A 19,417-nucleotide genomic window follows, 5' to 3' on the forward strand; every position below is an offset into this window, starting at 1 on the left:
GGAAAGGCAGATTATACAGAGAAGGAGAAACAGAGAGAAAGATCTTCCATCTGCTGGTTTACTCGCAATATGGCCACAATGACCAGAGCTGAGCTGATCTGAAGCCAGGACTCAGGAGCTTCTTCTGGGTCTCCCATGTGGGTGCAGGGTCCCAAGGTTTTTGGCCATCGTCCGCTGCTTTCCTGGGCTACATGCGGGAGGTTTGGTTTTGGAAGTGGAGCAGCCAGGATGCAAACTAACACCCATATGGGATCCTGGTGGATGCAAGGTGAGGATTTAGTCACTAGGCTATTGTGCCAGGCCTTGAGTGGAGAATTCTTTCTGACTCTGTTCTTGGAGGCCAGCTTAGGGCATTATGACATTTTGAGGGCTTAAAGTTGATTCAATCATTACTCTCTTAATCATATATGGAACCTTCCAATCCACTAGCAAAACCAGCGGCTTATAATCATAAACACCTGACATAGTTTAGTCTAAATATATTACACTCAATCTATAAATGAAGTTTCCCAAATATCCTTCTTTTGGTTAGAGATTGCAGTGACAGAACAGTCATATGGAAGACATGGTACAGGGATGGGTGAAAGCCTCAGAAAGAAAAGTCAGCAGAAAGAGCAAGCCCAAGCAGCTATCGTAATTCTCTAGACCTTGAAGGTGCTTTAGAATACAAATGTGCTTGTCAAATCAAGTGCTTCTCTGTTCCTGTTATAGCAATTCTGTGAAATAAAGGAGGTCTCGCTGCCAGTTAACAGAGGAGAAATACCTAAGCTTAGAAAAGGTTAAGAGATTGGTCGTTCATCATAGAAACCATCACCATGAAGGCTGCAAGGAGCCCCAATGCAGTCTCATTTATCTGCCACTTGGCTGCTTCTCCATTTCATTAGGGTTTGATTATGGCATAGGATTCATTTACAAGAGACTATAACATTTAACTCCAGCAGCACACTAAACATGACAGTACAATGTCTGACTAGTAACAATATTCATTGAAGATATAATTTCCAAGTAACTTTCTCATTCAACTTTGTATTACATTGAAAATCACATGACATTGACTGTACAGAGGGAAACTGTTACTCAAGAACAAAGTTTTTCTCTGCAGATTGTTTATAAATTTTTCAAAATCTTAGTTTTATGTATAATGCCATCTTTCAATGGAAAAGTGATTTTTGGGGGTTGACATTTGAATCACAAGATGGTTTTTTACCTCTGTTCAAAATAATTTCCTCTTCAAGTTACAAATGAAAAGCATTAGTTATGAAGATATTGATGCAGCTAATGTCCACTGCCTAGAGCAGAATTCTCAGACAGTTCAGAACTAAAGAGGGCAAGATGTTGTCTGAGATGTTTTTTCTCCTCTGGCTGTTCACACAGTTTGACTTCAATGTTGCCGTCACTGAAGGCTTCTCCTTTGGTCTCTTCCACTGGGTTCTCTCTTCTGGAAAATTTTGCTTTCTTCTGCATCAGTGTAATTCCTGAATTTCCCTGTCTATGCACTGGAGAGAAGGTTTCTTTTACTATGCAATAACAAACCGCAGACAGAAAATTCTTCTTGAAGTTTTCATTCATAAATGCGTAGACAATTGGATTGCAGATGGAGTTGGAAAATCCAATTATTTGCACTATAGCAAAGATCATCTTGATTGTGACATCATCATATTTTTCTTCAAAATTACCTGAAATAAAGAAATACTTCAGAATTAACACTGGCTTTAATGAACGTGCCATGTAACTTCAGTTTGTTACCTGTTTTTCCCAAAAATTTACACTTGCACAAGGGCTTGAAAATGTGGAAAGTTCTCAAATTCGAGGGGTATTTGATATAAGAACAAAAATAACTTCTGAGATGAGTCTTCAAATTTAGAGAATTTAGCCTTGTATACAGAGCCTGGCAGTTAACTTGGGCATAGCATTATAACTGGAAACTGCAAACCACAGTTACCTTTCAATGTTCACTTGAATCACAGAAACACAGTAATAACGAGGACCCCAGTGAGTGCTGAGTTATCAGAGAGAAAACATTTCAGGTCAGATTGACATCCAAGTGTGTGACTAAATTCATATGATTCGAGTCAGTGTTTTAAATATGGAACACACAAAAAATGTCACAACTCTCTTAATATTTAAAAACTTGGAAAGAACTGGAGTAACCTGGGAGAGAAATCTCAAAGCTTTTTCTTTATTCTGTAATTATTAAAGATTTAGTCATACTGTTCATAATTACTTATCCTACCATGAACTGATGTTCTTGAAAACACGAAGGAAACATATTAGGTATCTGATGCTTGATTATCTAAATGATTAGCAACAAATTCCATCGATTCATTGTCCATTCTAGCAGGAAAAGAATCGGAACATCTACCAAGTGAGAATGACATGTACTCACTGTATTCATTCATCATGTGAACTATGTGGAAAGGTGCCCAGCACACTGCAAAGAGAGCCACCACTGTCAACATCATAATGACGGCTCGCTTCTTCTTCCTAGACCCACAAGCAAACATTGTATTGTTTAAACTGATTGTAAAGTTATTGAATAGACATAGAATCTAGGCTGTTAAACCTAAGTTTTCAAATTTAAAAGTTCATACTAGGTGAACTGTGGGCTGGTCATCATTCCCCCCCTTACATCATGAGTTCTCTAAGACTGGATTCTCGCTGAGGGTCTGGCACTCTGTAAGATGTTTCACATAGATGATGTCATTAATTTTCTCAATGAGCCTTTGCAGAGGCAGAAACTGAAGCACACGCCTAGTTAATATCCTGTAAATTCAGACGGCTTCTAAAACATGTACCTGGAATTTGAGTTTATAGCAGTTGATTGTCAGTGGCTAAGCTTTTATTAGCTTTATTTTGAGGAACATGCATGTCTATGATCGCAAAATAGCAACAATTGTGACATATGAAAAGTCCAAATTAGAGTTAAAATGTAATCCTCTCTATATATCTAAATAACATGAATAACCAGACACTTAATTTTATCCAATATTCTTGAAAAGGAAATTTAAAATGTAGAAGGCATCTACGTGTTTTTCGTGATGTTTTAAGTATATAACAGTTCGTACTCGTTTTCTCTTATTTCAAAGTACTGATTTTTGAGCGAAACTGCCAACTTGACAGCTGATCCCAAGCTAAACACAGTCCTGTATCCCAGTTCACAAAGAATTTCTTTATACAAACTAGGCACTAGAGGCCACTGCACACTTAAATAAGATCCCATCACATTATTAGATTTCATCTAGGGTGTTCTTTATTATAGACATTTAACATAGATTATAAACCACACTATGTTTTAAAATTTTTACTCATGATGATCAGAAAGAAAATAAAATAAGTGTATCAACACTAATAATTTGAAGTAAATGCATGCTCTGACTCCCCACAGGATGATCCTATATATCATCTCATGTATTTTGGCACCATCCCTGTGTGGGAGGAAGTAAGGATGGATGTGATGCTCCCTGGAATGTGTAATGAAAATGGAAGCCTGGGAGCAGGTCTGATCTGCATCTCATGGTGATAAGTTGCTGGGAGAACAGTGAGACCATGCCATAGGATTCTGACACTCGCCATAGTGTTTCCTACCATGTCCTATTTACATATAGATGAAAATACGATCAGGTTGTAAATTCCAAAGACGTTTCTCCACCTATCATATCCCTTTTGAATTGGGAGTTGATGATCTTGTTCTTTCTGTCACTAATAAAATGTCAAGAGTTTACAAATGCAATCAGAGTAACTTGCAAATGATGTTCTGACTAAATTATACAGTTCTGAGATCCCTTGAAGCCATCTTTTCCAGTTCAACTGAAGAAAACTATTTTGAACAGAGGTGAGTATTCCATTAGACATACCTGGCTATCTTGGACATTTCTTTCCCATGGATGGTTCGAAGCACTGAGCCATCTCCAACTCTTTTTTTAATCCAAAGTTCATAACCAATTTTACTGTACAGGATGAGCATCACCAGAAGAGGTAGGAGGAAGAGAATAACAAGGATAAAGGTGGTGTAGATTTTCTGATGCATGGGGCTTGTCCACGTTTCCAAGCAGCAGATGTGTTCTTTTTCATATAAGAAGTCATATTTAATCTTTATAAAAAGAGTAATTCCATTAAAATCTTGTAAGATCAGTCCCATTTACAATAGCCATAAAAAATAAATATCTTGGAATAAACTTAACCAAGGACATGAGGAATATATATGATAAAAAAAACTATACAACCTTAGAGAAAGAAATAAAAGAAGTCATCAAAACATGGAAAAATCTGCCACAATCATGGATTTGTAGAATTAATATCAGCTAATGTGATCTCAATCAAAATACTTGTGATATGTTCTCATATCTAGAAAAAAAAGAATCCAAAATTCATGTGTAGGCACTAGAGACCCTGAATAGCTAAAACAATCTTAATATCAGCTAATGTGATCTCAATCAAAATACTTGTGATATGTTCTCATATCTAGAAAAAAAAGAATCCAAAATTCATGTGTGAGCACTAGAGACCCCGAATAGCTAAAATAATCTTAAACAACAGACACAAATCTGGAGGTATCACAATGCCAGGCTTTAGAACAAACCGCAAACAGGAGTAATAAAAGCAGACTTGTACTGGAGTAAAAACAGACATGAAGATCAACGGAACAAAACAGAAATCCCAGAAATGAACCCACAGAAATACAGCCAAATAATTTTTGACAAGAAAACATATCAATTTGGGGCAAAGGACGGTCTCTTCAACAAATGGTGCTGGGAAAAATTTGATCTATACATGCAGTAGTAAGAAAAAAAATCCCTCTTATATAGCATTAGATACTTCTCATGATTACCCAATGCCATGTAACACAGCTGTTGTGTCCTATTTTTAGAGAGTAAGCCAGGAGAAAATGTTTGTATGCGTTCAGTATGGATGGAACACTATTTCAATTACTTTCATTCTGTGGTTGTTTAAATCTATAGCTGTGAAACCTCTAGATGAGAAGGGCCAAGTGTATTTTTAATGAGATACAAATGTGATTATTCTTTTATGGTGAAATGTGGTTTTCGACTAAAAGCTCAAGTACTTAAGAGTTTTATTCTTTTTCTAATTTAAGTGAAATTGAAGTCCATGAACTGTTCACTTTCATTTTATTTATTTACCTTTATCGACATTTAATTCCAGTATTCACACATTTCACTTGGTTGAAAGAACAGAATAATTACTGAAGTATTTATTACACACCTCTTTCAGGTGTTCTGGCTAAAATGTGTTTCAATTATTGAAGAGAGAAATTTTGAAGAGGTTTCAAACTTGCTTGAATCAAACAGTATCAAAAGTCCATCATAGATTGTTACTGGTATTTCATAATGCATGCATCAAATGGCTTAGAAAGATGCTAAAAATGGAATTAACAGCTTATAAACTGTGAGATTAATAAGGAATTGTGATTCAAACTTCAGTCAATTTAAAAATATTTAGAATGCATTTGTTTTATTGATCTGATTTCTTTTTGGTACAGGTTGTATATCCTTTTTATGAAAATCTAAAATCCAAAGTATCACCAAAACTTTAAATTTTTTAAGTGAAGACATTCAGAGACTATGAATTTTAGAGTATTTTGGGTCTCATATTTCTTGGTCATGGATTTTCAATTGATAATGTCCAGATGAATATTCCCAAATTTCAATAGCTCCAAAATCTGATTTGTGATTGCAAACACTTTGATATTTTGCAAACAAATGAGTTTCAATCTGCTTTCCTCATTTATCATTCTGTTGCCTGATCTCTAATGTTTAGACTTATTTTCGGATGTTTAAAATAAAAATAATAACAGCAGAAAGTTCCAAAACACTTTATTTCAAAGAAAAAAACTAAACATTTAAAGCACATTCAAGTCATTTGTCTTGGTGATGGAAATGAAAATGAATTCATCAAAACTACTATCCTTTTTTGTCACTCTGAAGTTTTCCAGATGGCTGCTAAGGTTTTAGTCTCATTGCCCAAAACCTGAACAGTCAATATTTAGTTTTACAACTAATATTTAATTTCAACCAAATGAGGAAAATAAAGTTTTTGGTTACTCACTAAAAGAAAGAACATTACAAATTATGACCTGAGTTTTTCTTGCAATACTACTTTGGCCCAGGCATCATAAACTCATGGTAGGACTTGCAAATTTTCTCTGATTTGACATATTTTTTTTTGGTAGGGAGAGAGGGTTCAGGGCAAATCCTGGCATTAGAAAAAAAGGCATTTTGACAAGAATTGGGAAGTTGTAAATTCATATTTTCCCCCTACAGTGAAGGGGCAGAAAGCGATGACAATTTTAATATAACCACAGGCTTGCTTCTATCCTGTGAAAATTGTCAAATACATCATTCTGGGTGAGATCCCAGTAAGAACAAAGCAAAGCAAGCACTAGTGAGCAGTGTGGATGACAGCGCACTTCACATCATCCAGGTGAGGAGCTAAGGATCTCTGCATGCTCACCTACACTGTCTCTAATACTCTTTTTGAAGGTGAAGCTGGCTGTGGGATGCACATTAGGAATTTATCTAATTTGAGCATACAAAATCAGAATTTTTCTTTACAAGAAACAAATCTGATTTGGCTAATCTATGTAAGAGAGAGGACCATCTTCACCAATTAGGTTATACAGTACACATTTTCTACAGCATAGGATATAATTACATCATTTTAAAAAGTCATTGCATTTCTTTTTTACGGGCCAGGATTCAGCCTCACAATTGGAAGCTGGATTGAAGCAATGAAAAGGCTCCACTAATAGGAGAATCCTGCAGGAGATGAGGATAGCTTCAACAGAGAGGAGTGGGTAGTTGAAGCTGTGTACAGAATCCAAAAGGTCTTCATGAGCAGATAGCTGCAGAATGGAGCCAGCACTGTCAAAGGGTTTATCTTAAAAACAAAACAAGCAAACAAACAAAAACCTCAAGAATAAGTTAGGAGCATCAGCTGCACCCAGAAGGTACTGACTCCAAAGATCCTCTCTCCCGCCTTCTTCCTATTTTCCTCAAGTCTAGGGGAAGAAAGAGGCAGCCAGTTGAGTAGGCATAGAGAAGGGAATGAAGTTGCAGGAAGAGAAAGACACAGACACAGAGGGCAAGGAAACAGAGCATAATAACCTTGTTCAGTAATCTACACCATAGCAGGGGGAGGGAGAAATCTAAGTGACTGAGTGTATGAATGTATGTGAGTTTGACATTGGACTAGACATTTTAATAACAGAAGCGGTACAATTCTTGCAACTGAAAGTGACCCCAGGAATTCTGTTATATGAATGACTAGAAGAGTTGCAAAATGTGCTCCAAGTTTCATCACAGTGTTTCATCTTCAGAATTGGGAAGTCCTAAGATGCATTTTTTATAGGTAGCAAGGCATATTAGAAAGTTGCTCTTTTGCTCTCACCTATAAGCTTGCAGCTCATTCAGTATGCCAATTTCATTTTTTAAAATTCTAGCTACTTTTAAAATGTACTTTTACCTGACAGCTCACTTTTTGATGAGCACTGAACTGCTAAAAAAAAATCGCAAAACATTAAGGATCATTAAGAAAAACCTTCACAGCTTGCAGTTAAATGGGAAAATTGACTTTGTTACTTTTATAAAGTTTTGTTTTAAGCATTCAAGTCTTAGCAATATAATGCCAATTTAAAACAGGGAAAAGTCTCAAAAATTGTTGTATTCTATTTGTAAGATCATTATTGAAACAATGGAGGTCATACAACTATTTTTTGTAATGCAGAAACAAAAATGATAATAATTAAGTGTGGAAAAATATTTCAATAATATGGTTATCGATACCAGCCCCAGGTCTACCTCAAGTTGTTGTACATGCCACATGGGTGATCCTACGATGATTGCCACCAACCAGACCACACCTGTAAAACAGGACAGTTATCAGCATGCAATTCAATAAGTTATATATACATGGATACTTAGATTATATATATGTGTATACATATGCAAATGTATATATTTATATATATACTTATTTCTGTAATAACAAATACTCCCTGTACTCAGTGCATTCATCACCTCTTTTTTATGGCAGCACAGTGTCTCCTCAAAAGCTCTTGATTCCATTCTCTCACCATCTTCAAAACTGTTGCTGGACCTCTGGAACAATGTTTTCAAGATTAAAATTCTTTCATAATGTTGTGTGACAGCTGCCTATTAGATGAAACCAAATTCCTTAGTTTGGTTAGAGGATTCCCTCCAATCTCATTCGTTTTCACGGAGAAACAACATTTGGTTCAGTTAATGCACGGCACTGCTTTATATCATTGCACTTTTATTATGCACTGGCCGTTCCATGCCTATTGTCTACCTGTATGCTCAGCTTTCAGGAAATGACTAAGAACCACTTTCTCCAGGAATCTCTTGAATACAGCACTCTTCCCAAATGAACGGACTACTTCTTTGTCTCCATGTGCTGAACAGCACAGCAATTTTACTAATCTGGCACATTTCTTGTTAATTTCCTCTGAACTCCTTTGAGGGCAAGGACAATAATATTTATTATTTGTTCTTCTTCAGACAAGATTCCAAGGAAAACTCCCAGTTGTGGCAGGAGTACATCCATATGTGTTGAATGACTAAATTTTGGACCATGACACAGAGGAGCCTAGATCACTTCTTTCTAAAATCCAAAGTAAAGTGACTTTCAGCATCATGATACTGTAATTACTTTCTTATTTGGAAAATACTTACTACGTTAAACACTAGGTGCTCTTTCTAAATTCTGTCCTCTACATGTTTGTTAAAAGCAATTTAGTCATGTGCTCTTAACAACAAAAAATGAAATCAAGTTCCAAGGGCCATTTCCTACATGGATCTCTACAAACCAAGAGGAAGACAGAGCCAAGAGCACCCATTTTGATTTAGGGGGTAATTCCTCTGTTTGTTACTTCAATATTGGGTGGGATTACTAAGAAAACAATCATGTTATTTTGGATTTCTAGGACTTTGAGACTCACCTAACCATAATTAATGTTTATTACAAGCACATGAAATTGACAGTGCCTAAAAAGTCACTATGATCCAGCAATCATGAATCACTGAGAAACAAACCTCTCTCTCTCTCTTTCTCTTCCCCCAACCCCATCTCTGTATTGTCATATACAGCCATGCAGATGTTTTTGTGTTTCTAATAATAAGTACACTCTGGAGGAAGTGGGTCTAATTGGCCTCGCTCATCGCCAACCATCTTGGGCCCATAACTGTCTGGGGATGGACAGTCTAGGGCTGGAGGAACATGACTGTACCCTCAGAAAAGACCTCTGGGGACAGGCACTCTCACCTGGAGGGAGGTATGGGGCATGACAGACAGGGACGTGTAGGCAAAGACGCCAGGTAACAAAGGACAGAAGGCTGTGAAGGCTTGTTTCACAGCCTTCTTTTCTTTCTGCCACTTTTGTGAATAGAAACTATCTTGAAAGTCCACTAAAAATTTTGCTTTTAGATGTTGAACTTTTCTCTTCTCTTCTACTTTTTAATAACTCCTTTCCTGTGTGTATTCCTTTCTTTACCTACCATCTACAACCACATGCAATTTTTAGATGCCCTGATGTTAGAAGGATTTCAGGTATTAACAGGACCAGAAATCCTTGAATTCTTTCCAGGGAAGATGTGACATAAATTTGAAAATGGCTTACTAACACTAATAATGTCCTCTCCCATTGATAACCAATTCACATCAAAGCATATAAAATGAATTTGGTATTGCAAAGCCTTCAGGGATTTTTTTTTATAGATTTATTTATTTATTTATTTATTTATTTATTTATTTATTTATTTATTTATTTATTTTAAAGGCAGATATACAGAGAGGAGAGACAGAGAGGAAGATCTTCCGTCCAATGACCCACTCCCCAGGCGGCCACAACGGCTGGAGCTAAGCCAATCCGAAGCCAGGAGCCTCTTCCAGGTCTCCCACGTGGGTGCAGGGTCCCAACGCTTTGGGCCATCCTCAACTGCTTTCCCGGTCCACAGGCAGGGAGCTGGATGGGAAGCGGGGCTGCCAGGATTAGAACCAGCGCCCATATGGGATCCCGGGTGTGCAAGGCGAGGACCTTAACCACTGCGCCACCTCACTGGGCCCCAGGGATTCTTTTAGTAACTAAAATCCAATCAATGCTGGCTAAATCTTACAGAACAAGTAAATGTTTACTCATTTTTCCTTCAAGTGGGATAGAAAAATTACTTTCGTTGATTATCGTATTACTTCTTTTTAATCATCAAATTTGGTATAACAAATTGAAACCACTGTGAAGCACATTAAGGTTTTAATGACTCAATTATAATTACTGAATATAAAATATTTCCATTTTTGTTATACAAGGCTTTAGGACTTGTTCTTAAAATTTCCATTTTCCATAAAACACGCATTTGTCATGTCTTGCCAAATCAGAAACAAGGCAAACTGGCCAGCCTCAAATTCCTGAAGCATAATCATGGAGCAGGTGGAATTGATCCTTGTCAAGGATCTTGGAATTCAGTTCACAATGTCCTCAGACACTTTGGTCTTCAGGTCTTGTGCTCTTATCACCAGGGCAGTCTTTGGTCAGCACCTCTATTCTCTGCATTTTTCAAATTACTGTTTCTTATCCCATATCACTGTGTGATTGCCCTTTTCAGCTTGGAATCTCTTGACCGAGGACCATTTGTCAGTTTTCATGAATGTTAATGTGCCAATGTCACTGATGTGCTTTCACAGATTTACTGAACAGAAGACTTAAAAATTTAGCACCAACTAAAGAAGTGTATGCAAAATGACACATCTTAGTCAAATGAGCAGAAAGCTGAAACCCTCAGTTTATACCCTAATGTCCACATGGCAGACAAAAAGCTACTGTGTTAGGTAACTTGCTGTTTTCTGTGCTCTGCCATGAAGAATGACATTACTACTGCCACGGGCACAGTGGTCTCACCTAGCATTGTGAAAGCCCTCTGGTTGGTGTACTGCCCCTTCATTTTAAAGGGGTGAACGAGTCCTTGGTGCCTTTCCACAGCGATGCAGGTCATAGTGAGGATTTCAGTCACAATAGCGGTAGACTGGACAAACGGAACCATCTTACAAACGAAGGCACCTGCAGCAAAGAAAGAGGATAATTCATACATTCGGAAGAATAAACTTTCCACCTATCTCTGTGATGATCACAGTTAATAAATTATGAGCCTTTACTCAAAAGTGTATGATTATATTTTAACAACAAGTAATGAGAAAAGTTGCATTGGACTACATTTACTCTACATTTCTAAAAAGTGTGCATTTGTGCACAAGAATACATATTAGGCAAATAATTATCTAGTCTTTGACAATAGGCTTTGAGAATCAATATTACTGTTGCTCAGGAAAAAGAAAAGTAAAGCATGAACTGGATGCCTGCTGTCAAAACTGTAAATAAGTTTTTAGTTTTTTTTTCTTGTATTGATAGCCTGTGGAATAATAATGAAAGAATAATTCTCATCAAAGATGCCCAGCTTTCTCTGTGTTTTTAATGCTTCTTTGACTGTCTGAAATTGTCTTTATGGTTTACAATATTACATCCCTAACTGATTTCACTTGCTCTAATGCAAAAATCTCAAACTGTCAGCCATAGGACAAGATTTGGCCTGAAAATATATACCATTTGGTAAACATTTGTATACAGTTGGTATAATCACATTTTCAAAATAATTGAATATAATATTTTGAACTGCTAGAACTATCTACCCAGCCTCTTTCTTCACCATTTGAATTGGAATCACCTCTGGCTGGCATCACCACTCTTGAATCCATCATGTTTCCACCACCCCCAGTTAGTCAGAGAATATGAACAATTAGGAAATCTCACAGGTCATACACTCCATACTTGCTCCAGAAGCAGAGGTCCTTTCTTCAACTTCACTCACAAAGGCTTTCCTAAGCTCAAGCACCTCCAGAAGAAATAACTTTCTTGCGCATTTCTAGCATGGGCCTTTGCCCTGCTTTTCCTTCTAACTCCAAGAAAGAATGTTCTTTCCTAAAATAACACTCTTGCATCCTCAACGGAAATGTTTGCTCAAATGTCACCAGATTGGTTATATGTCAAGTTAAAGCTATGTGTCAAGCTGACCAGCTAGCAGGTACTCAGACAGCTGTTAAAATATCCTTTCTGGGTGTGTCTGTGAGGCTCTTTGGGAAGCATTAGCCTTCAAATTCACAGACTGAGTAATTTTGTCTTCACAATGCAGTTGGGCATCAAGCAGTCCAGTGAGACACACATAGAACAAAAGAGCAAAGGAAGCGTGAATTTGCTCTTTGCTTGAACTGGAACGTCGTCTTCTACTCTCAGTCATCAGTGCTTGTGATTCTCAGGCCTTTGGCCTAAAATATGGACTCATATCATTGGCTCCTCCAATTCTCGACCTTAGGATTGGAGCTGGGGCTACATCACTGGGATTCTGGAGCCTCCAGCACTAAGGGAGTTAAGTTGTTGAATTCTTCATTAATAAGGCAATTCCTCATCTCTATATCTCTACACACACACACACACACACACACACACACACACACACAATCATCATCATCATCATCATCCATCTATCTACCTATCTATGTTCTTTTTTTTCCCTTCCAACTCATGAATATAGGGCCCTTTCAATGTGGCCAACATATTTGGCACCCATATTTGTAACTACAGCCTTTTCCATCATTCCTTTCTCACTCATAATCTCTCTTTTTCTGTTCAGTCTTTACCACAATTGAAAGTGTTCCCAGCTTTACTAAAAGGTAAGCACCGCAACAACAGAGAACTTTGGCAGTTTTCTCCTTTGTTTATACCCAGAAATTAGAATGATACATAGTAGGTCCTAGATAAATACTAACAGAAACAAGAAGAATGAACGACTAGGAGGCTTTTCATTCATAAAAACATCATGTTCAACTTTGGAGAGGTCTGGAAGTTGTAGAGTAGAAAGTTTGCAATTTCACCTATTTCTTGTTTTGTTTTCAGCAAGTCTCAGAACCAATCAATTACCTTTCCTAAACATCTCCTGCTCATATATGTGAAAGAAACATTTGTGTTACTGCTCTATTCTTTCCTAGTAGGTTGGCTGCCCCTTACTTGCTTTCTCCAACCTGCTAGTTCCCTGGACCACAGAGAAGAGAACCCCCATATTCAAGATGTACTCTGGGTAAAGACTATAGGATTATATTACCTTCTTGAATCTGAAATCATGGTTTTTTATTTAAAAATTTAACTTAAAATGTAGATATCTATTTCATTTGAAAGGTATAGAGACACAGACGGAAGAGGTAGAGAGCGTTTCCATTTGTTGATTCATTCTCCAAAACTTGGCAATAGCTAGAACTCAGCCAGACTGAAGCCAGGAGCCAGGAACTCATGCTACATTCCCCTGTGACTGACAGGGACACGACCATTTGAATCATTATCTGTTACGTCCCAGGGTACAAATTAGGAGACCCAGGAGTTGGAAGCTGAGTCAGGACTTGCTTTGTGAGTTCTATTTTATTTTTAAATTTTATTTTTTTGAAAGATAAGGAGAAATTCTTCCTCATTAAGTTTATTATTATTTATTCTTATTATTGATAAAGAAGTTTATTAAATCCCTCTTCTGAATTTTAAAAATTGTTATCTTTTGTTGAATGCGCACGCAATTAGCTTGAAATGAACTGTAATAACAGAAATTTGCACTAGCTCAAGATCCTCTTACCTCCTATCCAATTGAGCCTTTGTTACTTAGAAAGCTTTTATTTTACTGTTGGAAATTATCTGTGCTACTGATACAAAATAAAACTGCTCCACTATCACTTTCAAAATCAGCATACCAGTCAATATTCATTAAAGGCACTTGTTTCTTCACCCTAGTAATTTTAAAACTCAAATCCAGATCACTGAGTGTCGTCATCTCCAAGACAAGAATACTGAAGCAATCATCCTTCATAGATAACCGTTACAAACTTAGGACATTTCTCTGGTTCTTTGGCCAGTGCCACATCAGTCCCATCTTCACCTTTCCATCTCACAAGGACTATTAATTCTCTACTGCTGTCTGGGACACAAAGTATTTGATATGACTCAAGCCCTCTGGCAAAGCCTGATAGTTTATCAGCAGTAGAGCCTTTCTTTGATTTATTATTATAAGATTAGCTGTCAGAAAAAGATTTTCTTTTTATACTAGCTTTCTCCTTGTCAACTTTTTGAGAACTAAGAAATTATTGTATTTACTCAGTGTAAATCTTCAGGTTTACTTCACTGTAAGTCTTCTCGAGGTTTCTAGGGATTCTTGACGACAGACAAGCCTTTCTTCTTCAGAAAATATTCATCATTCCCACTCTGCACACATCAGTCCAGTAATTTTTCCACCATGAATTCTTCAGGTTCTGCCTCTTTGATGTTTTTACCCTTGCTATTGTGTTTCGTTGGTAGGTATTTTTGCTGGAATTCACTACCTTCAAACTGGCAGGTCTTTCCCCTTTGTTTAGAAAGATAGCTGTGATAACAAGCGACAGGATTTACTTTCAATGTCAGCAATCTCACTGTATTTGAAGATCCGTTATACTGTGAACGAATTAGCTAGCTTCAGTTCCTGTTTTAGGTAGAATACTTGAATAAATAAATATGTGAGTAAATTGCTGTTGTGTATATTTTTCATAGGTTCTCTTGCAAATTTGGTCAGATTTTCCCATTTTTCCAACCAAATTACTTATAAAAGGATAAACTGTCCCAAGGCTAAAGGAATATGGCAAATAATTTGTCATGATACAGACATGCACCCAATATCAACATATTTTAATATGACTATCAAGATAAATGATTTTTGTGGCAGTGTTCACTATAGTGTATGTGTATATATATATCATTATATGTATTTTGTATATATGTATCTCTCATTATAATCTTGTCCCTCTTATATTTATTATGCCTGTGATAATAGCACAATGCACTCATTAACTAATTCCCAGACATCAGGATATACTCTGATCTTGACTCATTGGAGTTGGGTAACAGAGGTAATAATATCCACCTGTCATAGGTTTGATATGTTTTGTAAAATGACAAAACGCCTGCTATAGGATGTGCTCTTGCATAAATGGCAGCTCTCTCATTACTAGGCAGCCTAACAAAAGAACTGAAGTAAGTTTATTGCACACAGGCTAACATGTTCCCGGTGACTAATCTGACCATTAAGGGATATCTGATTCAATTACCTTAATTTCAAGATAAAGACCTTGCAGTTCAAAGGCGTTAGATCACACAGTCAGGTCTGCACAACTATGAACTGACGAAAGGAGTGCCAGAGGCCAAGCTGTCTGCTTTCAGTCCTCTCCGTTACATCACTCTCAACCTAATGCATCCATGCTACGAGAGAGCTTTCTTGTCTACAACGTCACAAACCATCTGTTTAGTAACTCACTTTAGAATTGCTGGCCAACCTGCAGTTCTATCATCTGTCATCTTACCTGCACAGAAAATCCAGACATTTGCCCAACTTGTTATTTCTAATATCTCCAACCAACTTTAATTACTGGCAGCATTTCCTTAATCAGATATCCAAGTTCCTTCAGTGTTCTACAATGTAATTGATCTGCAGTGAACAGCTGAGTTCCTCGAAACTTAAGCAGATGCCTTTTTATGATCAACTCTTTACGTTTCTTGGGTATTTCCTTTCGTGCTAACCATCTTAGCGACAATGAGTATGTTCACCAAATTTGAATCTATCCACATCCCCTCAACCACATCTGATCAGTGAGAGAGTTGATACAGGAAATACAGACAAAACTGAAATTGTTATACAAGCCATGACTAATGCTCTGTGTGGGTACTTAGACATATCTATATAAAATGAAATCAAAATATAGGTTTATTTTGTTGCAAACATTTTAAAATTCATGTTTTTTTCATAAAATATATTTTTATTTTGAATTTTTGAATTATGTGGTACAATTTCATGTAGGCTGGGATTCCCCCGCAAACTCCCACCCCCGACAGATTTTCCCCGTTTTACTGCAATGCTATAGTCCTTCATAAGGAATCACAATTCCATCAGTCTCTTATTTAAGTGTGTCCCGACATTGTTGGTGCAGGCAATGACAGTCCAGCATCCCATTGTCTACACATTTCCCACAGTTTCAGCGTGAATCCATTTTTCATCTATTCCAAACTTTTTAAAGTGCTTATTTTCATTTTTATCTGAAAAGCAGAGAGATATTGCCTATGCCAATTCACTCTCCTTTTGCTTTTCTGTTGCTAGCTGAAATGATCACATTTACCTTTACTTTTTAAACTTGCTGATATAGAGCACATTGATTTTTAAAAAATATTTATTTATTTTTATTGCAAAGTCAGACATACAGAGAGGAGAAGAGACAGAGAGGAAGATCTCCCATCCAATGTTTCACTCCCCAAGTGACTGCAATGGCTGGAGCTGAGCTAATCCAAAGCCAGGAGCCAGGAACTCTTCCGGGTCTTCCACAGCGGTGCAGGGTCCCAAGGCTTTGGGCCGTCCCCAACTGCTTTCCCAGATCACAAGCCAGGAGTTGGATGCGAAGCAGGACTACCAGGATTAGAACCGGCACCCATATGGAATCTCGGCTCATGCAAGGCGAGGACTTTTACCACTATGCTATCGCGCCGGGCCCAGAGTACACTGATTTTTGAATGTTGAGCCATAATTGCACACCTGGAATAGAGTTGATTTTGTCATGTTATAAAATTCTTCCTATGTATTTTTATTTTATCATTTATACATTAAGCATTTTTGCATTTAAATTTATGTGAGATTTTTTTACTTTTTAATTTCATAGTATTTTATTTATCAGGCGTAAGTGTCAGGATTTTCAAAAAGTCTCATAAAATTATTAAAGAACAGTGTCATAAAATGAAATGAAATTAAAAAAAAAATTAAGCTGTTTCTTTTTGCAGAAGCCTGTACTTAATCTACTAGGTCGATATCTTCTAAAATCCAGAAATCTGCCCACTTAATATCAGCAGACAATTCCTGAAAATGAGACACTCTATTTGAAAAATGGATACATGTTGCCAATTTCACATTATGTTCAAATGCCAAGTTAACTCGTAATAGATTTTATTAAGCGTAAATAAGACAGGAACGCCATAATTAAGTATATTGAATGTTTACAGAACAAGCGACTGGTTGCAAAAAGTCAGGATATTATTTTTCAAGTCTTTTCTAGGTGTGTTGCTTTGCATCCATCGCGTGTATAGTTTCTATGCTGCACAACAAATACACTTCTCCCACGGCATAGCAAACCAGCACCAAACAAAGATAGACAGCTTAAAAACACAGGTAGAATTTTCTAAAAGACAAAACTATTACTTGGAATAACTTGTAATTTATGAAAAAAAGAGCAGATTGGAAATCTGAAGGAAGTTGAAACGCAAGGAAGGCTAAAATGCAGTCATACTCCTTACTTGTGGAAGGTGATGTTATGGTGAGGTAGGTGGCAAAAGGGCAATATTAGTCAGTCTCTGAAGCACAGAAACTGGCAGGGATTATCATTTTCATGCTAAGGCAAGGAATCCCAAGTAGATTTTCAGAGGAGATGGTTGTTGCTATAGAATGAAAAAAATGTAAAGTTGAGGTTTATCTGCTCTCAAGTTGTGCTTATAGAATTCCCAGCGTGTTGCTCCAAAACGCACCATGCAATTATAGCCCATTAGGTTCAAGGATAATGTTTATCATTCTACCTGTGTGGCTGACAAATTATTTTCATCAACAGTAGTTTGATCAAATGCTTTTCAGATTATTTCTATGTATGGCTTTATTCAGAGTGATATCCCAAATACATTAGGACTTGGCCAGTGTCTCAGCATGACATTTAAAGGGTTATCCCACATTTTCTGTAAATTCTTCTTATAGATGGCCTATCTTGTGAAAGTCATGAGCTTTACAGAATGGCCCCCAAATGACTCAAATAATGTGGCCCTTGCATAAGTATCACCAACGTACAGAACACATATACTTGTACCAACACCATCCATATTTTTCAAAACAACTATTTGTAAATGTGCTATCAACTGTGTTTGGACTGTCATTTGATATTTTTCGTATCCATCATCTTATGTTGAAAGCACACATTTTTGTTATATAAATAGTAACTATTTGTGTGTGTGTGTGTGTGTGTGTGTGTGTGTGTGTATGTGTGTTGGAAGTTGTGTTTATTGTAGAAGCTTGGAAGGTAAATGAAAAACAAAATTTTCTTCCAGATATGAGTTTCTAAGTTCTCGTCTCTAACTAGTGTGTACATTCAAGGTTTCGTCTGTCTGCTTTATTCTCACGTGTTGTGGAAGCTTTCTTCCGCTGTCTGACAATCCTTAATTATCCTAACATATTTAAGAAAGGGAGAACATCAAACACTGCTCTGTGTATATGAGCTACAGTTGTCCAAAGGAAAGCTTGGATTTGGAATGAATGAAAATGAAAACGTCTGTGGCTTATAGGGAGCACAGCTCAGTGATTCTGAAGTTCTCTTTAGAGTGCTTCTTTGAATTACCTGATGAGAAGTGTCTCCATGCATATGACTTGCCATAAAACAAGTTGACCAGAGTAAAATCAGGCTTATTTTGAATTTTTCTGTTAATTTTCATTTTTATGACAACTACGCTACTTTTTTTTTTGCTTTGCACTCTCCACTGAGAACAAAAATTAGACTTTCAAATAATGAAGTAAAATTATCTTACATTAAACATTAGAGGAATAATGAAGAAATAAAAAATAACAGAGTTCATTATGTTCAAAATGTTAAAATAATCCATTATGTAATAATGATGGATTAATTATCAACTAGGGAAGATATTGAAATGGTCAGGATGGGCAGTAGAGATTTTTTGAATTTGAAAGTCAATGGGCAAAAAATGCATTACCAAGGTATTTTCTATAGAAGCACCTAATAGAGAGCATTATTCCTGTAGTTTATTCACTCAGCTCTTTTTAACCAAAAATACAAGTATGATAATTTCCAATTAGTATAAGCTAGAGTAAAACATAGAACTGTAAAAGGATATTGATAAACTACATAGTATCAATATAATAAAAACCATGAAATAATTTTCAAAGGCCATAAATACAAGACAAAATTAAATTCAACAGTAAGAAACATTCATCAATATACATACACATAGTTAAAATTTCTGTTTTGATAAAAATATGCAAATTTTAGGACACATTAAAGACATTGCAAATAATAGATCATGATGTTCACCATAATTCCCTGATGTTGAACTAAAGAATTTTCATTTTTTGCATTGATTTTTTTATCTATATTAAGGAGGATAACTTGGACTAGAAGTTAAATTCAAACAGCATAAGCAATGAGGAAGATCCATTAGTGTTTTTAAGGGACAGAGAGAAGAAAGAGGCCAATAGAGAAAAAAGATTTCTCACTTGCTAATTTGCTCTACAGATACCTATAA

At 36.6% G+C, this 19,417-nt stretch overlaps 1 protein-coding gene across 1 annotated transcript in view; it reads right to left on the reverse strand.

Annotated features, from left to right (window-relative positions):
- Window positions 1–1,145: 1,145 nt before the first annotated feature.
- The window catches only part of QRFPR (pyroglutamylated RFamide peptide receptor), a 36,901-nt gene continuing 18,629 nt past the window's right edge, over window positions 1,146–19,417 (reverse strand). The window contains exons 2-6 of the mRNA XM_040967233.1: window positions 10,928–11,086; window positions 7,815–7,876; window positions 3,855–4,090; window positions 2,387–2,484; window positions 1,146–1,676 (exon numbers count right to left, since the gene is read on the reverse strand). Of these exons, the coding sequence (XP_040823167.1) occupies window positions 1,276–1,676; window positions 2,387–2,484; window positions 3,855–4,090; window positions 7,815–7,876; window positions 10,928–11,086 (956 nt within the window). The 3' untranslated portion in view covers window positions 1,146–1,275. The remainder of the gene's footprint in view (window positions 1,677–2,386; window positions 2,485–3,854; window positions 4,091–7,814; window positions 7,877–10,927; window positions 11,087–19,417) is intronic.

Source organism: Ochotona curzoniae, unplaced genomic scaffold, assembly GCF_017591425.1.
Source record: "Ochotona curzoniae isolate NIBS_2020 unplaced genomic scaffold, NIBS_Ocur_1.0 scaffold_4506, whole genome shotgun sequence".
In the NCBI taxonomy this organism is placed as follows: Eukaryota; Metazoa; Chordata; class Mammalia; order Lagomorpha; family Ochotonidae; genus Ochotona; species Ochotona curzoniae.